The 17,204-nt window shown below is 34.6% G+C and overlaps 1 protein-coding gene across 12 annotated transcripts in view; it reads right to left on the bottom strand.

Moving 5' to 3' along the window:
• The window catches only part of ALMS1 (ALMS1 centrosome and basal body associated protein), a 207,591-nt gene that overhangs the window by 141,146 nt on the left and 49,241 nt on the right, over positions 1 to 17,204 (bottom strand). For 7 of the 12 annotated variants that reach the window (XM_061155716.1, XM_061155719.1, XM_061155721.1 and 4 more), the window contains 4 exons: positions 14,822 to 14,939; positions 11,593 to 13,717; positions 11,318 to 11,467; positions 4,792 to 4,951 (listed from right to left, as the gene is read on the bottom strand). In XM_061155716.1, coding sequence (XP_061011699.1) covers positions 4,792 to 4,951; positions 11,318 to 11,467; positions 11,593 to 13,717; positions 14,822 to 14,939 — 2,553 coding nt within the window. The remainder of the gene's footprint in view (positions 1 to 4,791; positions 4,952 to 11,317; positions 11,468 to 11,592; positions 13,718 to 14,821; positions 14,940 to 17,204) is intronic. The other 5 variants (XM_061155723.1, XM_061155725.1, XM_061155726.1 and 2 more) reach the window with 5 other exon arrangements.

The raw sequence follows: 17,204 nt of genomic DNA, 5'->3' as shown, positions 1-17,204 counted from the left end.
CTATACAAGATGAAGGTTAGCCCCCCAAAAAGAATAAATGAACATGAACAAAGGCTCAAAGAGCTATTAAACAAGATTAAGTACACTGACACATGTATAATGGGGGATTATCTGAGGCAGAAAAGAGCAGAAAAATACTCAAAGGAAATAATGTTTGAAAACTTCCCAAATTTGATGAAAAACATCCTATGTGTTTGACAATCCAAGTGAACTCAATGTAAGATAAACAGACACATCATAATCAAAATGCTGAAAGACAAACAGGATATTCTGAAAACAGTAAGAAAAACCAAGTCACATACAATGGAACATTAATAAGAGTAACAGCTGATTTCTCATCAGAAACAATAAAGGAAGAATACAGTGGAAAGACATATTTAAAGTGCTGAAAGAACTAAGAATTCAAAACCCAGCAAAACTCTTCTAAAAATATAAACATATTTCCAGATATATAAAACCTGAGAGAAATTGTTGGTAGCAGGCCCATCTTACAAGAAATACAAAAGGAAGTTCTTTAGGTTGAAAGCAAGTGACACCAAACAGTAATTTGAACTTACATAACAAAACAAATAGTGCTAGTAAAGATAATTATATTACATAATTACAAAAAAACAGGATACTTGCATATTTTCCTTTCTTCCAACAAATTTTAAAATAAAGTTTACATAAAGCAACATATCTAATTGTATTACTGGAGCTATAACACACAGAAATGTGACATATTTGACAATAACAAAAGGAGGTAAATGAGAACAAAGTTAGAGTACAGTAAGGAAATGACACTGGATGATAACAAGTCCATGGGAACAAATAAAGAATAAAACATGGTAAATTCAAATACAAATGCAATAAGCCCTAATAAACAAATGTTTGCTCTCTCTACTTCTCTAGTTTCTTTAAAAGCCATAAAATTATATAAATAATTATGACAATGTAATAATGTACTCCTTGGTTTGTAACATATAGGTCTATTATATATCAAAATAGCAGCAAATACAGAGTGAACACATCTATATAGGAGAAACACCTCTTTATCACACTAGAATTCAGTTAGTATAAATTTGGGGCATATTCTGGTAAGTTAAAATAAATTTTGTAAGTCCTAGAACAACCACTAATAATATAACTTTAACAATTAGCTAGAAAACTATTAAAGAAATTAAAATACTAGAAAATATTCACAATGCAATGAAAGCCAGTAAAAGAAAAAAGAAAAAAAAAGACATGACACAGATGGAAAACAAAAAGTAAATCAGCAAATATAAACCCAACCTTATCAATAATTACATTAAATGTGAAGGGATTAAACAATCACATTAAAAGGCAAAGACTATCATTCCGGAATTAAGAAATAAAGATACAGATCTAAGTTACTTATAAGATATAAACCTGAGCTTCAAAAATATAACTTGGCTAAAAGTAAAAGGGATGAGTAAAGATATGACATTCAAGCAGCAACCATAAGAAGTGGGATGTCAACACTGATATAAGACAAAATAGACTTTAAAACAAAACAAAATGTTTCTAGAATTAAAGAGGGACAACATATAACAAAAAGCCCAATTCATCAGGACTGTATAACAATTAGAAACATAAATTCACTAAATATCAAAATATAATATCAAAATATATGAAGCAGTTCTGACAGGAAAGGGAGAAATAAACAATAACAGTTGGAGATTTCAATACCCTACTTTCAAAAATGGAGAAAATTAGCAGAAGATCAACAAGGATGCAGAAGACTTGAACACTATCAACCCACTGGAACTAAGACACATGCATAGAACACACCACCTAACAACAACAGAATGCACATTCTTCTCAAGTGCAAACCATACATTCTACAGGATAAACCATATGGTAGAAGGTAAAACACGCCTCAATAAAGTTTAAAAGAACTCCTACAATTATATTAGGACACAGTTTAGATTAATTAAAACAAAAACACAACAGACCAAAAGTTAAGGCATGCAGTTAGTCTTTAGAAATCTATCAACATAAATACCTATATTAAAACGAAAAATCTCCAATCAATAACCTAACTTTTCATCATAAGAAACAATAAAAAGCAGAAACTAAAACTGAAGCAAATTAAAGAAAGGAAACAAAAGGAAACTAAAACGCAAGCAGAGATTTAAAAAGTAGAAAAAATAGAGACTAGAAAGAGGAGCAATCAAAATTTCTTTGAAAAGATCAACAATAGGGACAAAATTTAGCTAGACTCACAAAAAGAGAAAGAGAAAGAAAACTCAAATTATTTCTAACTCAACTTATGACACTAGTGTTACTTCTGTACCAAAACCTAACCCAAAAAAAGGCAAGAAATTTACACATCAGTATCTATTATGAATCACAAATCCCCCCAAAAGTCACTGGTAAAATCAGTCCAACAGCACACACAGGATACACCATAACCAAGTAGCATTTATAAACAAGAAAGAAAGGTTGACTCAACATCTGAAAATTAATGTCATAATAGAATAAGGAACAAAAATCATACAACCATCATTTTAAAAATACAGAAAAAGCATCTGACAAAATCTAACATCCTTTACGTGATAAATGCACTCTAGAAACTACAAATAAAAAAGAATTTCCTCAACCTGATAAAGGGCATTTACAAAAACCCCTCAGCTAACATGATAAAAGACGTTCCCACAAAGACCTGAACAAGACAAGGAAGACTGCTCTTGCCACTTATAGGCAACATTGTACTGAAGGTTCTTGTCAAGGAAACTGGGGAAATATACAAAAAAGAATACATTCTAGAAAGGAAGAAGACATCTCTATTTGCAGATGACATTGGCTTGTATACAAAAAATAAGAAAACCACACAAAAAATTATTAGGAATAACAAAGAGGTAGGTCAGTAAGGTTGCCAGCTACAAGATGAACATACAAAATTAAACTTTATTTCTATACACTAGCAGTGACTATTCCAAAAATGAAATTAAGAAAACATTTCCATGTATAGTAACATCAGAAAGATTTAAATACTTGAATTAATTTAACAAGCACATACAAGAGTTGTATGCTGAAAACTACAAAATACTGTTGAAAGAAATGACCTAAATAAACAAAAAGAAATTCCATGTTCGCAGATCAAAATATGCACTATTATTAATATGGCAATATTCTCAAAAAAATCTACAAATTCAAAGAAATCTGACACCTGCTACACCATGAATAAAACTTAAAAAACATTATTCTAAGTCAAATGAATCAGTCACAGAAAGACAAACACTTATATGAGGTACCTAGAGTAGTCAAATTCATAGCAGAGGTGAAAAGTAGAACCATGGTTGATGCGGAAGTAGGAGGGAATGGGGAGTTACCATTTAATATTTAGATACAGAGTTCCAGTTTTACAAGATGAAAGAGCTCTGTGAATGCATGACATTGTTTACATGACAATGTCAATGTACTTAATGCCAGTGAACTATATATGTAAAAATAGCTAAGATGAAACATTATCAGTATTTTACCACTATTTAAAACTAACTTTAAAAAAGAAGAAAAACAGATAAAATAAGACTTTATCAAAATTAAAAATTCTGTAAAGTCAATACCATCAAGTAAGTGAACAGATAACCCAACAAGAGTGGGAGAATTTTTACAAGTGACATATCTAATAAGGGACCTGTATCCAGAAGATACAAAGAACTCTTAAAATGCAGTAACAAAAAGTTAATAACCCAATTAAAATGTGAGTGAGGATTTTAACAGACATTTCTCCAAAGAAGATATATAATTGTCCAATGAACACAACAAAAGATGCTCAATATCATTAGCCATTAGGGAAACATAAACCAAAACCACAGATACTACTTCACACCTACCAGGAGGGCTATAACAAAAAAGGCAGAAATGCAAGTGTCGCTGAGGATGTAAAGAAATCACAACCCTCATAATGCTGTTGGGAAGGTGATATGGTGCTCATTCTCTGGAAAACTGTTTAGCAGATATTCAAAATTTTAAACATGGTTACCATGAACCAGAAATTCCCACTCATAGATACACACCAAAGAGAAATAAAAATAAATACACAAAGCCCTGTATATGAATGTTCATATAGCATCAGCATTATTCTTAACGATCATAAAGTGGAAATAACCCAAATGTCCATCAACTGATGAACAGGCAAACAAAATGTGATATATCTACACTATGAACTATTATTTGGCAATAAAAATGGTTCTGATATATGCTATAACATAGATAAATCTTGAAAATGTACCCAGTAAAAAGAAGCCAGCCACAAAAGATCTCATATTGTATGATTTCACTTACATGAAAATGTCCAGGATAGTCATCAACCTCAGCTCTTAGAACTACCTGCCAATCCATTTTTTTAACCTTGGTCAGTTCCATCCCCTACTCACTTTAACATAAATTCTAAGCCTTCACCAAGCCATTCTCCTCAAATCCCCTCACCCACCTCCACAACTCTCTACCTCCCTCTTCAGACAATCTTGCTTTCTACCTCAAAATTAATTTCTCCGTCTCCTCTCTATAAACTTGTATCTGCTCCTGTGTTCATTCAATTCCCTTTTTCCTTCAAGTCACAAAAAGGAATATAGAAACAAACTGGCTTTAATATCAGACTCCTCCATGTAATTCAGTTCTAAACACTGTCATGAAGAACTCAATGAAAAATTAAATGGTTCATCTAAAAAAAATCTGAGGATTTATAAATATACCTAATCCAAGTTAACATCATTGCAGTTCAAAAGTTAAAAATTAGGCATAGCAAGCTAGTTATAAAGACACAATATATTCTTCTCTACATACCTGTTAAAGGTTTGAGAGTCCTTGACACGGTGTCAGGAGACACCCTCAACATTCTGAGATTTGAAGAGTGATACTCCAAATCTCTAGTTGGCTCATGAGAAACAAACCGAGGCAACAGAGATGAAAAAGATTCATTAATGTCCGTATTAGAAGGACATACCTATGAAAAAAGAGGAAGATTAATTTCAGACTTCATCTACTAAAAAATAAACCTCATTTTTATGAAAATGAATGCTAAACAGTTATACCAGTTCCTTAAGATCATACTCTTAATTCTCCTGAATTCATATATATTGTCATATCTTATTTGGTTAATTCCAAGAAGGCTCTACAAATTATTGAGGGTTTTCAGGTCAACCTGTACTGAATATTACAGATAAGAGACATAATAGTGTTCTATTACTCAGAAGTTTGATCCTAACAATAATTGTATGAACACTGCAGGATTTGAATATTATAATATTCTTGACAAGCTCAAGGATTTTTTTTCCCCTTAAGTAGGAAAGATATGCTAGGGTAAGGAAAGAAATGAGAACAGAAATATTTTCAAGAAATCCACAAATGTTTAGAAGAAAAATAAAAGCACCAAAGAACTGGATCTGTGATCAGTTACCAAAAAACATAAGTCCTCAAATTTCTTGAAACAAACAAAGTAGGAAATATAAATTGATGAAATAAAAGTTAAATGCTGAAAAAGAAGTTCCTGAAGTTTCATGGCATTCCAGCAAGTCCTTGCTAAAAAAGAAATTAGAAACTATTATTAGTGATATTGGTACATAAATATATACTCCTCTTCACCAAATATACTGCCATATATTAATATATGAGTATATATATATACTCTCATATAAAAACAACATATCACTTTTAGGTTTATTTTCCTAAAATATTATTTCAGTGCTGCCCTCCCAGGATGGAGTCTGAAATTTTTCTATCCTCTTTATGAATTTTTCTATCCTCTTTATGAAAGTTTTTTTCATTGTGTAGTAACAAACATTCTTATGAAGCTTGCAGAATGTGAAAATAAATAATTCTACTTTTACTGCCTATATCGTTTCTCTAGACCCATGGTTCTCAACTGGGGAAGATTTTGTACTCCCTCACCTCCCCCACTAAGGAACATGTGGCAATGCCTGGAGACATTTTTCTCTGTCCTAACTTTAGTGGAGGTAATGCTACTGACATTCAGCAAATAGAGGCCAGGGATGTTACTAAACATCCTAAAATGTGCAGAACAGCCCCACACAACAAAGAATTAGCCAACCCCAAACCAATAACGTGGAGAAACCCTGCTCTAAACATAACACAAAGTTCTTAGTTTACAACTCTCCTACTGCTGAAGGAGACACACAGCTCACTAATGTACAGTTGACCCTTGAACAGCATAGGTTTGAACTGCACTGATTCACTTATACATGGATTTTTTTTTCAACAGTAAATACTACAGTACTACACATGATCCAAGATTGGATGAATCTGTGGATGTGGAAGAATCCTGGATTTCGTGGAATCGGGGATACAGGAGGCCAACTATGGATTTTCACTTCACAAAGGGTCAGTGCCCCTAATTCCCACCTTATTCAAGGTCAACTGTATATATCACATATGTGATAGATGAATACAAGTGTGTGCACACTGTGTTTAATAGCAGTTTCCCCCTAAAGCTTCTAAACACAGGGAAAACGATTTCTATTCCAATTTTGACTTCAAATTTCAAAGCTTTAAAATATATGGATATTAGAGTAGGTAATAAAAAAGAAAATGTAGAATGAAAAAAATGGGACATATTTAAGAGATCAACAGATATTTATCACTAAAAATTAGGGGAGTTAGGAGGGAAAAAAAATCAAGATTGGTTTATTTCCTAGTTTATAATCAACAATGAAGATAGAATCAATGACAATAAAGAAACCAAGAAATGTTAACACCTCTAGAAGAAAAGAAAATCTGTAAGTCACTCTGACTTTAGAAAAAAGATAAGTTATTCTGATTTGGGCAAGGTAAATTTGAGATGATGGGAACATTCACAACAAAATGTCATACAAGATAGTATATGGGTCTACGTAGGAGAAATATTAGGGTCTAAAAATGGATGTGATAACCATTCACACAGAGAAAAGCATTTAAATCTTGAGTGGAAACAAATTCTTTGAAATGGGTAAATGTTAGTCATTCAGTTGTGTCAGACTCTTTGCGACCCCATGAACTGGGGCACACTAGGCTCCTCGGTCCATGGGATTCTCCAGGTAAGAATAATGGAGTGGGTTGCCATTTCCTTCTCCAGGGGATTTTCCCCACCCAGCAATCGAACCCAGTTTCCTGCACTGTAGGCAGATTCTTTACCTTCTGAGCTACCAGGGAAGTCCATGGAATGGATAGGGAACCAACAAGACAAAAAGGAAAGAGATCTAAGGAGTCAACCTTAAGTAATAGTTGAGAGTTATATGGCTGAAATAAGGGATACTAAAACAGTATTTTATTATAGAGGCGAAAGAATGCAATATGCTTCCAGGAACAAGGCAAGAGAAAGAACAAAACAACAAATTAGAGCAGGAAACTCCTGGTAATAGCCTGATCTAATTTCACTAAAATAAAGGGAACTACCAGCCAGGCACTATATACATAACACATACCTTACCCCATTCAATATAACAATGTTTGAGGTTGATTATTACTGCTTATTTCTTTATGTAGACAAGGAAGGAGAATGATCCTCCAAAATCACTTGACCAAGGTACAAGGCTAACAAAGTAACTGAACATGGATGTAGTGAACAAGTCACTACAATCTCACTACAATTCTCCACACTCTCTTCATAGCCCCAACCTACATCATATGTAAGTGGATACCCAAATAGTCATTCAGAGAATGATGGATAGGTATCAAAGTGAGATAAACAAGTATAAACGACTCTTCTGAGACACAGATGAGAATAAGGAAGAAACTAAAAAGTAGGCAAACCTCCTGAGAGCAAGTTGAGCCATGTAGAAAGATGATTACCATGTTTGGCTCATTGCTTCTCTAATATTTAGCATTATATAAGTCCCAGACCATAGTAGAGACCTAAGAATAAAAGTCAACATAGAAAAGAGCATCCTCCCTGGACTAAAAAATATATACTTCAAGTTACAGTTAAGGGCAAATAAAATTTGGTATTGTGTCAGAGTTAATCTCAGCACATCACTATTAACTAAATAAATATATATCTTACGTCTTCAAATAGACTTTATCTATATGAAAAGTTGACATAAATTACAAAAGTAGTTCTAACAAAAAAAATTAGAAACTCAAGTTTAAATATAATTAACAGTGCTGTTTTAAAAGAGTAAATCCTAAGATTTCTAATAACAGGAAGACAACTTTTTCTATTTCTTTAATTTTATATCTTTATGAAATGATGGGTGTTCACTAAAACTACTGTGGTAATCATTTCATGACGTATGTAAGTCAAGTCATTACACTGTACCCCTTAAATTTATATCTCAATAAAACTGAAAGAAAAAGAACAAAAAGAAACTCTAAGTTTAAAATTGATATTTTGCTTCTCATTCTTATTAAAACTAACTTTGACCTTCATTTTTGCCAAAATAATGCAAAATCTTGGCTTTGGTGTCACTGAAGAACAGTTAAACAGGGAGGCAGTTTATGGTATATTCATTAAGTATACATACAAGGTTAGTTTCAAATACTAGTTCCCCTACTTGCTAAATGATTATCAGCAAGTTCCTTAACCCTCTAAGGAACTTGTAAAATGTAAAATGGGGATGATAATCAGTTCAGTTCAGTTCATTCGCTCAGTCATGTCAGACTCTTTGCGACCCCATGAACCGCCAGGCCTCCCTGTCCATCACCAACTCCTGGAGTCCACCCAAACCCATGTCCATTGAGTCGGTGATGCCATCCAACCACCTCATCCTCTGTCATCATCTTTTCCTCCTGCCCTCAATCTTTCCCAGCATCAGGGTTTTTCAAATGAGTCAGCTCCGTCGCATCAGGTGGCCAAAGTACTGGAGTTTCAGCTTCAACATCAGTCCTTCTAATGAACACCCAGGACTGATCTCCCTTAGGATGGACTGGGTGGATCATCTTGCAGTCCAAGGGACTCTCAAGAGTCTTCTCCAACACCACAATTCAAAAGCATCAATTCCTCCGCACTCAGCTTTCTTTATAGTCCAACTCTCACATCCACACATGACCACTGGAAAAACCATAGCCTTGATTAGATGGACCTTTGTTGGCAAAGTAATGTCTCTGCTTTTTGACATGCTGTCTAGGTTAGTCATAACTTTCCTTCCAAGGAGTAAGCATCTTTTAATTTCATGGCTGCAGTCACCATCTGCAGTGATTTTGGAGCCCCCAAAAATAAAGTCAGCCACTGTTTCCCCATCTACTTGCCATGAAGTGATGGGACCGGATGCCATGATCTTAGTTTTCTGAATGTTGTTTTAAGCCAACTTTTCACTCTCATCAAGAGACTTTCATCAAGAGGCTCTTTAGTTCCTCTTTGCTTTCTGCCATAAGGGTGGTGTCATCTGCATATCTGAGGTTATTGATATTTCTCCTGGCAATCTTAATTCCAGCTTGTGCTTCATCCAGACCAGCATTTCTCATGATGTACTCTGCATATAAGTTAAATAAGCACGGTGACAATATACAGCCTTGACGTACTCCTTTTCCTATTTGGAACCAGTCTGTTGTTCCATGTCCAGTTCTAACTGTTGCTTCTTGATCTGCATACAGATTTCTCAGGAGGTAGGTCAGGTGGTCTGGTATTTCCATCTCTTGAAGAATTTTCTACAGTTTGTTGTGATCCACACAGTCAAAGGCTTTGGCATAGTCAATAAAGCAGAAATAGATGTTTTTCTGGAAACTCTCTTGCTTTTTTGATGATCCAGCGGATGTTAGCAATTTGATCTCTGGTTTCTCTGCCTTTTCTAAAACCAGCTTGAACATCTGGCAGTTCACAGTTCATGTATTGTTGCAGACTGGCTTGAAGAATTTTGAGCATTACTTTACTAGCGTATGAGGTAAGTGTAACTGTGCGGTAGTTTGAGCATTCTTTGGCATTGCCTTTCTTTGGGAATGCAATGAAAACTGACCTTTTCCAGTCCTGTGGCTTCTGCTGAGTTTTCCAAATTTGCTGACATATTGAGTGCAGCACTTTCACAGCATCATCTTTAAGATCTGAAATAGCTCAACTGGAATTCCATCACCTCCACTAGCTTTGTTCATACTGATGCTTCCTATGGCCCACCTGACTTCACATTCCAGGATGTCTGGCTCTAGGTGAGTGTGAGTGATCACACCATTGTGATTATCTGAGTCATAAAGATCTTTTTGTACAGTTCTTCTGTGTATTCTTGCCACCTCTTCTTAATATCTTCTGCTTCTGTTAGGTCCATACCATTTCTGTCCTTTATTGAGCCCATCTTTGGTATTGGCCCATCTTTGGTATCAAGGGAAATGTTCCCTTGGTATCTCTATAATCCTACCTGATAGGACTGACCAAAGGACTAAATGAATTGAGGTATCATATATAAAGTAAACCTCTTAGCACAGTTATTTGAGTGCAAAATGTTAGCTATCATTTTCATCCCCATTGTTATTAAATTGAAAATTAGAAGTAAGCAATGTCTAGAATGTTGAAGAAAATAAAACTACCTATAAATAAATTCTACTATCTGTAAATAAATTCAATAAACTGAAATAAAAGGAAAAGCTCATCATCAAAATATTATTGTTCATTTTTTCTTTTTAACTACCTGAACCTACAGGTCAAAATATAATTGCAACTCTAACTAGCAGCTTTCCAATGACATATTTATCTTATACATGGGAAAATAGGAAAACAAAAGTAACATTAAGTGCACCATATGTATGACCTAACTATATTTAATGACCAATAGAATGTAAGGATACATTATCAGGTAACAGGACTCAGAGTGGAGCTGACAGTATCAGACAAAACCAGACGGGCAATGGGACCAGAGAACCATTAAAGCCAAAAGACCCAAGGATCCAAGCAAATCAAGCCTTGTATAAAACAAAATTTTGACTTTAAGATATCTCTGAAATTAAAATCTTTCAGGGGCTTCTAAACAGAAATACCCGAATATTTCAGGGCCTATTCCAAGGGCAGTTACACTGAAGGCCAGTGGGTGGAAAAAGCACAGTTGAGTATCTCCATGAATGTGTTTACTCTTAACACCACCCCAGACGTTCTTGCTGGCACAATTTGAAAGAGTTAAGACATTTCAAGATGAAAGGCCTGGATGCTCCAAAGGCTGGCCTATTTTCCCAAAACACCATAGAACTTACTGAATCTCATGGTCTACAAAACACAAACATTTCTTTTATGCCAACCTCTAATAAATTAATGCAGCATACTCCTGGATATCAGATGAAAACTAGATTACACATCGCAATTTGGTATTGGAGGATATAAGTAGCCCTTTATTCTCATCCCCGTTTTTCAACTAAAATTTCTTTCCCCACCATATAAGAAATGTCAAACAGAAAGACTTACAGAATCTTCAAAACTGCTGTCTTCCTTAGATGGTAGCTGTACAGTAGATTGCCAATGCAGGGAGCTGTCACAAATCTCTAGATCATCAAGCAAATTTTCTAAACCTGCTACCTCAACGCACTCACCAGTCAAGTCATCTTGGTCACATATCTGGGAAACAGTAAAAAGTAAAAATAAAAACAAACAATACCATTTTGTAAAACAAACAATACCATTTTGTAAAATAATAATGAAAAAGACCATGTCTCTCCCCAATACTCATTTTATTGTCTCACCTCTTGTCTTTTACTGCATACAACAGCATTTTCATCTACGCTACAGCATTCAGTATCATCATCCAGAGTACAGATGTCAGATTCAGCCTTCCCCTGTAGGCCCTCTACAAAATAGGAGTCATTTTGCATAATTGTATGTATAGTAAACCTGGACTTGGATCCCAAAGGCCAAGGAATTTCACCTTGGCCTGTATCAGCTTTCAGCAATGTCTTTTGGCCAACTGCAATTAACGGTGCGTTACTGATCACTGGTAAAGCACCCTGTGACTTTGCATCACATGCCACCAAGTTTGCTGAAAAGCTGCTTCCTACAGCTGCAGATGGGCCTTCAGTGATGTAACTAGAGTTTACATTCTTACCCAAAATACAGTTTGAGGAATCTGCAACTTCTTCAAAGGTATGCTGCTTTAAATCTTGTGAAACCAAAGAATCTGAAGTCCATACTTTCATTGGGTAAATAATGTTTGAAGATCCTAACTTCTCTGCAAGGTCAAGAGCAGAAACAGACTTTATCTTCCCAATGGGAAGAAACTGTTCATTGTCTATACCATACTGAAATAAAGTTGACCGTGTTTTGCCAAGACCAACAGCCTGTCTGAGAGATTTTTCACTTAAAGATGATGATGACTTAAGCTCTGGACTAAGAGAAAGTGGCTTAATGACTATTTCCTGAGGAGCACTGGGGATTGATTTTAAATTGTGACGCCAGTACAGGGAGCTATCACCATCATCCTTTTTATACAATGGTTTTGAAGCTCCTGATTCAAACACCCCAGGAGTAGACTGATAGCGTGGATGATTAAGTTTATCAAAGAAAAGGTTTTCATCATAATTTAACAGGGAAGGATCTGGACTTTTTGGTTCACTTTCTTGGCTGTCATTAGTTAAAGATTTGTTGATGTCAGTTTGGATTTCATTTACTGTACTCTCTTTCTTGGAAGGTTCAATAGAGGCAATAACTGCCTGAAAAGCTACATTTTCCGTAGCATCAACATTTTTCCCATCAAAAACAGAAGTTGCCTCTTGGTTTCTTTCTTCTTGAAAATACGGTTGTTCTGATGTCTCATTTGAGTTGGATTTAATAGTCTGAAGAGGACCACCAGAAATCTCCATCGTAGAGGTATCAAGCCCCCGGGAGAGTATATGTGCTTCTGAAACTTCTACAGAATTATCAGGAACTACAACATTCTCAATATATTGTATTTCTGAAGATCTGGGATGCACCCCTGAAAACACTAAAGTATTTCTATTCTCCTTTAATTCAAAACATTGAGATAATCCTTTCCCCAGATCTTCTTCATTTCTTTTATAACTCTCCAAAGAATCCACCTTTTGTTTCACCTCATTCTCAACAGGAGCCCTTAAGCACACACTCTCAAAATAATGACTATCAGACATGGAGGGAACCTCGCTTCCTCCTGATCCCAACAAACAATGCCAGAAAGAATGTGGCGTTTTATTATTAAAATGAGGAGCAACTTCATGTGGAAAAGAAACATGATCCTTACTGATTAGACATATTTCTGGATGGTGTGAAGCTCCCTGCTTGCTCGGCGGCATATTTGAAAAAGAGAAATTGTCACTTTCCTTAGGAATTTTATTTCTATCAACTGTGTCAGATGAATCTGAATAAGAATCATGGTCCTTACTGGCTAAATATTTTTCTGATTGTTGTAAAGTTCCTTGGTTCCCATACTGTGCATATAAATAAGAAACATCAAAACTGTCACTTCCTTTAGGATTTATGTATTCATCACTTACATCAGATGCAGTTGAAAAAGAAACTTGATCTTTATCAGCTAAATTGGTTTCTGGCTCCTGCATAACTTCTTGTGTCTCCCATGACATATATGAATAAACAGCATCATAATTACCAGAGTCTTTGCAGGTTTTCAGATCATCAAGTGTATTAGATGAAATAGTCTCTTCTTTAGTCCCTTGTTCAGGAGTTAATAAAGAGTGCTGAGACTTAACAGCTGTGCTACCTGTAAGTGGGTGCTGAGATACACTAAAGCAACTGTTAACTAAGTCTGAAGCTACTCCTGAGGCTGCCTGGAATAAAGCTTCACTAACTTCCGACGGTCGAGAAAACCATTCAGTGTCTTCAGACTTACCAGGAATTCCCCTGAAAATATACAGTTAAAAATAAATAAATAACACATTAAAAACATTTATCTTTTTTAAATACTAAAATGAAAAAAATGCAAAACCGATGTTACTAAAATTGAGGTTATTTGAAAAGTACATTGAAAAAAGTTCTAATTTCAAATTCCTTTAGAGTGGCTGATGATTGAATACAGCAAATTTTTTGTAGACAGAAGGTGAACTACCATCCTATGACCTGATATTTTCTCAGGCTTCTCTCAAAACAATACTATGCCCCAAAGATGATTCTTTAAATGAAAATTTCAAACTTTACCATTTAAAAATATGCAGTTTATTACCTATCATAATTTAATACTCATTTAACATGCATTAATTCTTTTACTAGTTATTATGTTCTTAAAAACCACTTAAGTGATCTACTCTTCAAACAAAACATAACCTCATCATTGGCTGACTACTGTGTACAGAATACTTTTCATAAAAGTAATTTTAAAGTAAAACACAGCATAAGGGCAGAGGTTTTTAACTCTGTAAACATTTATAGTTTTTCATTTATGTTGTCTTTTATTCTTGGATAATTCCAAATACCATTTGAAGAATTCGAGACTTGTCTTTCATGACGACTAAAAGACTCATTTGGAATAACTTTAGATACATCTATTAGAAAAATCATGCTACTTTATTACTTCCTATTTGCACCTCCTACACAGGAAACAGAGATAACCAGGTTCACTCAATATTGGCTGCCAAAAATGAAAATGCCAAACAAGCTAGTGACCATGAAATGAATACTTTTTACAGAATGGGAGTGGACTGATGGACAGCAAATCAGCAGATATGTAAAGAAGAAAATCGAGGGTGCTTTCTAAACTAAAATATGCCTAATGTGCTAGAATACATTAGAAATTATTTTTAAATAAACTACACTCCCCTGCCTCATCTTTACACACGTTATCCTGCCAAACTAACATGCACATTGTCTTAAGGCCTTGTTACCTTCAGAGTGTGTACTGAGAACATCACCCCCAAAGTCTCACTAGAAGTCATTAATTTAGTAACAACTTAGAACAAGAAAAGAAAGAGTAAAAAGGTTATATGCAACTACAAAAAAAAATCATCCTACCTCAGAGGTGCAAACTCTAGTTCACTTTGATGAAATAAGGAATCAGGCCCAAACTCTTGACGTTCTGTCAAACATGTCAGCAAAGGCAAATCAGGAGAAGCAAAATTGTCCTGTAGGACTGCAAAGTTTCAAATATAAAAATGTTGGGAATGCTGATAATTAACTGCTTAGCTTATACAATATTTTAAAGAACCTAAATGTTGCCATCTAGAAGTTTCTACAAGCATTAGTATGATAATGTAACAAGAGCAGCAAATGCCATTTATTAAGATCCAAGCTTGGAGAGGAAAATGGCTACCCACTCCAGCAATCTTACCGGGAAAATACCATGGACAGACGAAACTGGTGGGCTACAGTCCATGGGGTAGCAAAGAATCAGACACAACTGAGCGACTAAACAACAACAAGATGCAGGCACTTAACATACAACATTTTATTTAATCCTCATCACAACCTTGAAGTATAGGTATTATTATAGTCATCTTATAGATGACTATAGAGGAAACATGATCATAAAACTTAAAAAATATTAAGTAATCTGTTCACATTCAAATAGCTTAAATGCCAGAGTACAATCTAGACCTAAACACTAGACTTTTTAGCAAATGCTCCTAACAATTATGATTGTTTCTTTCCATCTTACATCAAAGTGTGGTTCACAGGCTCCCAGACATCCTTAAGATACTCCCAGAAGATGCCTGGGTCAAAGTGATATTCAAAATAATATTAACATATCATTTGCTTTATTCACTCTCATTATCTCATAAGGATACCATGGAATTTCCCAGAAGCTACATCACATATGATAGAGCAACATACTGAAGGCAGAAGCAGATATCAGAACCTGTTTGTCTTCTAATAATTACATATTTTTAAGTAAAATAACATTAGTCTTCTAAATATTTTTGATTTGGAAACAGTTATTTTTCTAATAAACCAGGTTAATTAATAACATCAATGGAGTTGCTACTTTTGAATGAATTGATAAACTCATTTTTAAAGTTTTTCAGTTTTAATAATTTCAAATATTGGAAAACATCAATAAGCCACATCAACAAAAGCTCTCAGTAATTTTAAAGTGTGTCAAGGAAATCCTATGGCCAAAAAGTTTGAGAACTGCTAATTTAAAGGGGAAAAAAACACTTGTGAATACCTGAATGTCACCTTAAATAAGTTCTAACATCCCTAAATATGTACAACTAGGTATAAACTCCTTATCCCTTATAGTATTTATACAATTACAAAAAACAAAAAATTAAACACTAGCAGAAACAAATCTATAAAACCAATAGTTTTCTATTTCATATTAATTTAACTAGACAAGTGATGTTTTGCTAAAACTGAAATGTTCTTTAAATATGAATGTAATACTGTGACTACAGTACACCTTCTTGATTTCACAATACCTATAATAATACTGCATTCCTTCCCTATCATGACTGTCTCACTCTTGTTTTAATCTTCAGTCTGTCTGCTTCCCCCTTAGATAACCAATTCCATGTCTGCTTTATTCAGAGCTACATGCTCAGTGCTTAGCAAAATACCTGCTACAAAGTACCTCCTACACTTAGTAGGCACTCAGAATACAATTATTTATTTATTAAATGGATTAATCAAAAATGAGAAACTGAACGATAACAGTAACATTTGCCACCAAGGACTAACGGGTACAATTCTTCCTTGGCTCTGGCTCAGTGTTAAACCTTCATAAATGAAACAGAAATCTTTCATTTCTCTAAGAATTGTGAAGATTTTTAAACAAAGACCCCACATTTCCTCACACTTGGACAACTGTTGATGGCCTGGATACTCTTTTTTGAAATATCTAACCATTCTGGCCCCAGTCATCATCATGACATTTGCCACTGGTGAGATCCACTCTACAACGACTGGATTCAAGCCTAACAAAGTCACGATGATGAAATTTCCTCTGGTCATCAGATCCCAGGATCTGATCTAATTATTAAAATGTTCTATTTTACCTATGGTAACTGAGAAACTGGAGCTATAAAACTCAAACCATGTAGCAGATTCTCCAACCCAATGCTGAAACTATTCTATTAGAGAACTTCACTTATTTGCTGTGACATAATGCTCAGTTTTTTTTGTTATATAGCTATATAACATTATTAGCTATTATTAGATATATTCCATTATTAAATGGCTCTACTAGTTGAAAACAGCCTCCCTATAAGTTTTGTAGTCTCATTTTCAACTCTAGACTAGGAATTGGCAAACATTTCCTATAAAAGGTCAGCGAGTAAATATTTCAGGCTTTGTTGATCACACATGGTGTCTCTGTCCCATGTAATTCTTTTGTTCATTTGTTTTTTACAATCCTATAAAGATGCTAAAACCTTTTTTAGCCCACAGACAGTACAAA

This window comes from Dama dama, chromosome 11 (assembly GCF_033118175.1).
Source record: "Dama dama isolate Ldn47 chromosome 11, ASM3311817v1, whole genome shotgun sequence".
NCBI classification, from domain to species: domain Eukaryota; kingdom Metazoa; phylum Chordata; class Mammalia; order Artiodactyla; family Cervidae; genus Dama; species Dama dama.
The sequence above is the reverse complement of the archived record's forward strand: the minus strand, read 5'-3'. Positions and strand labels throughout refer to the sequence as shown.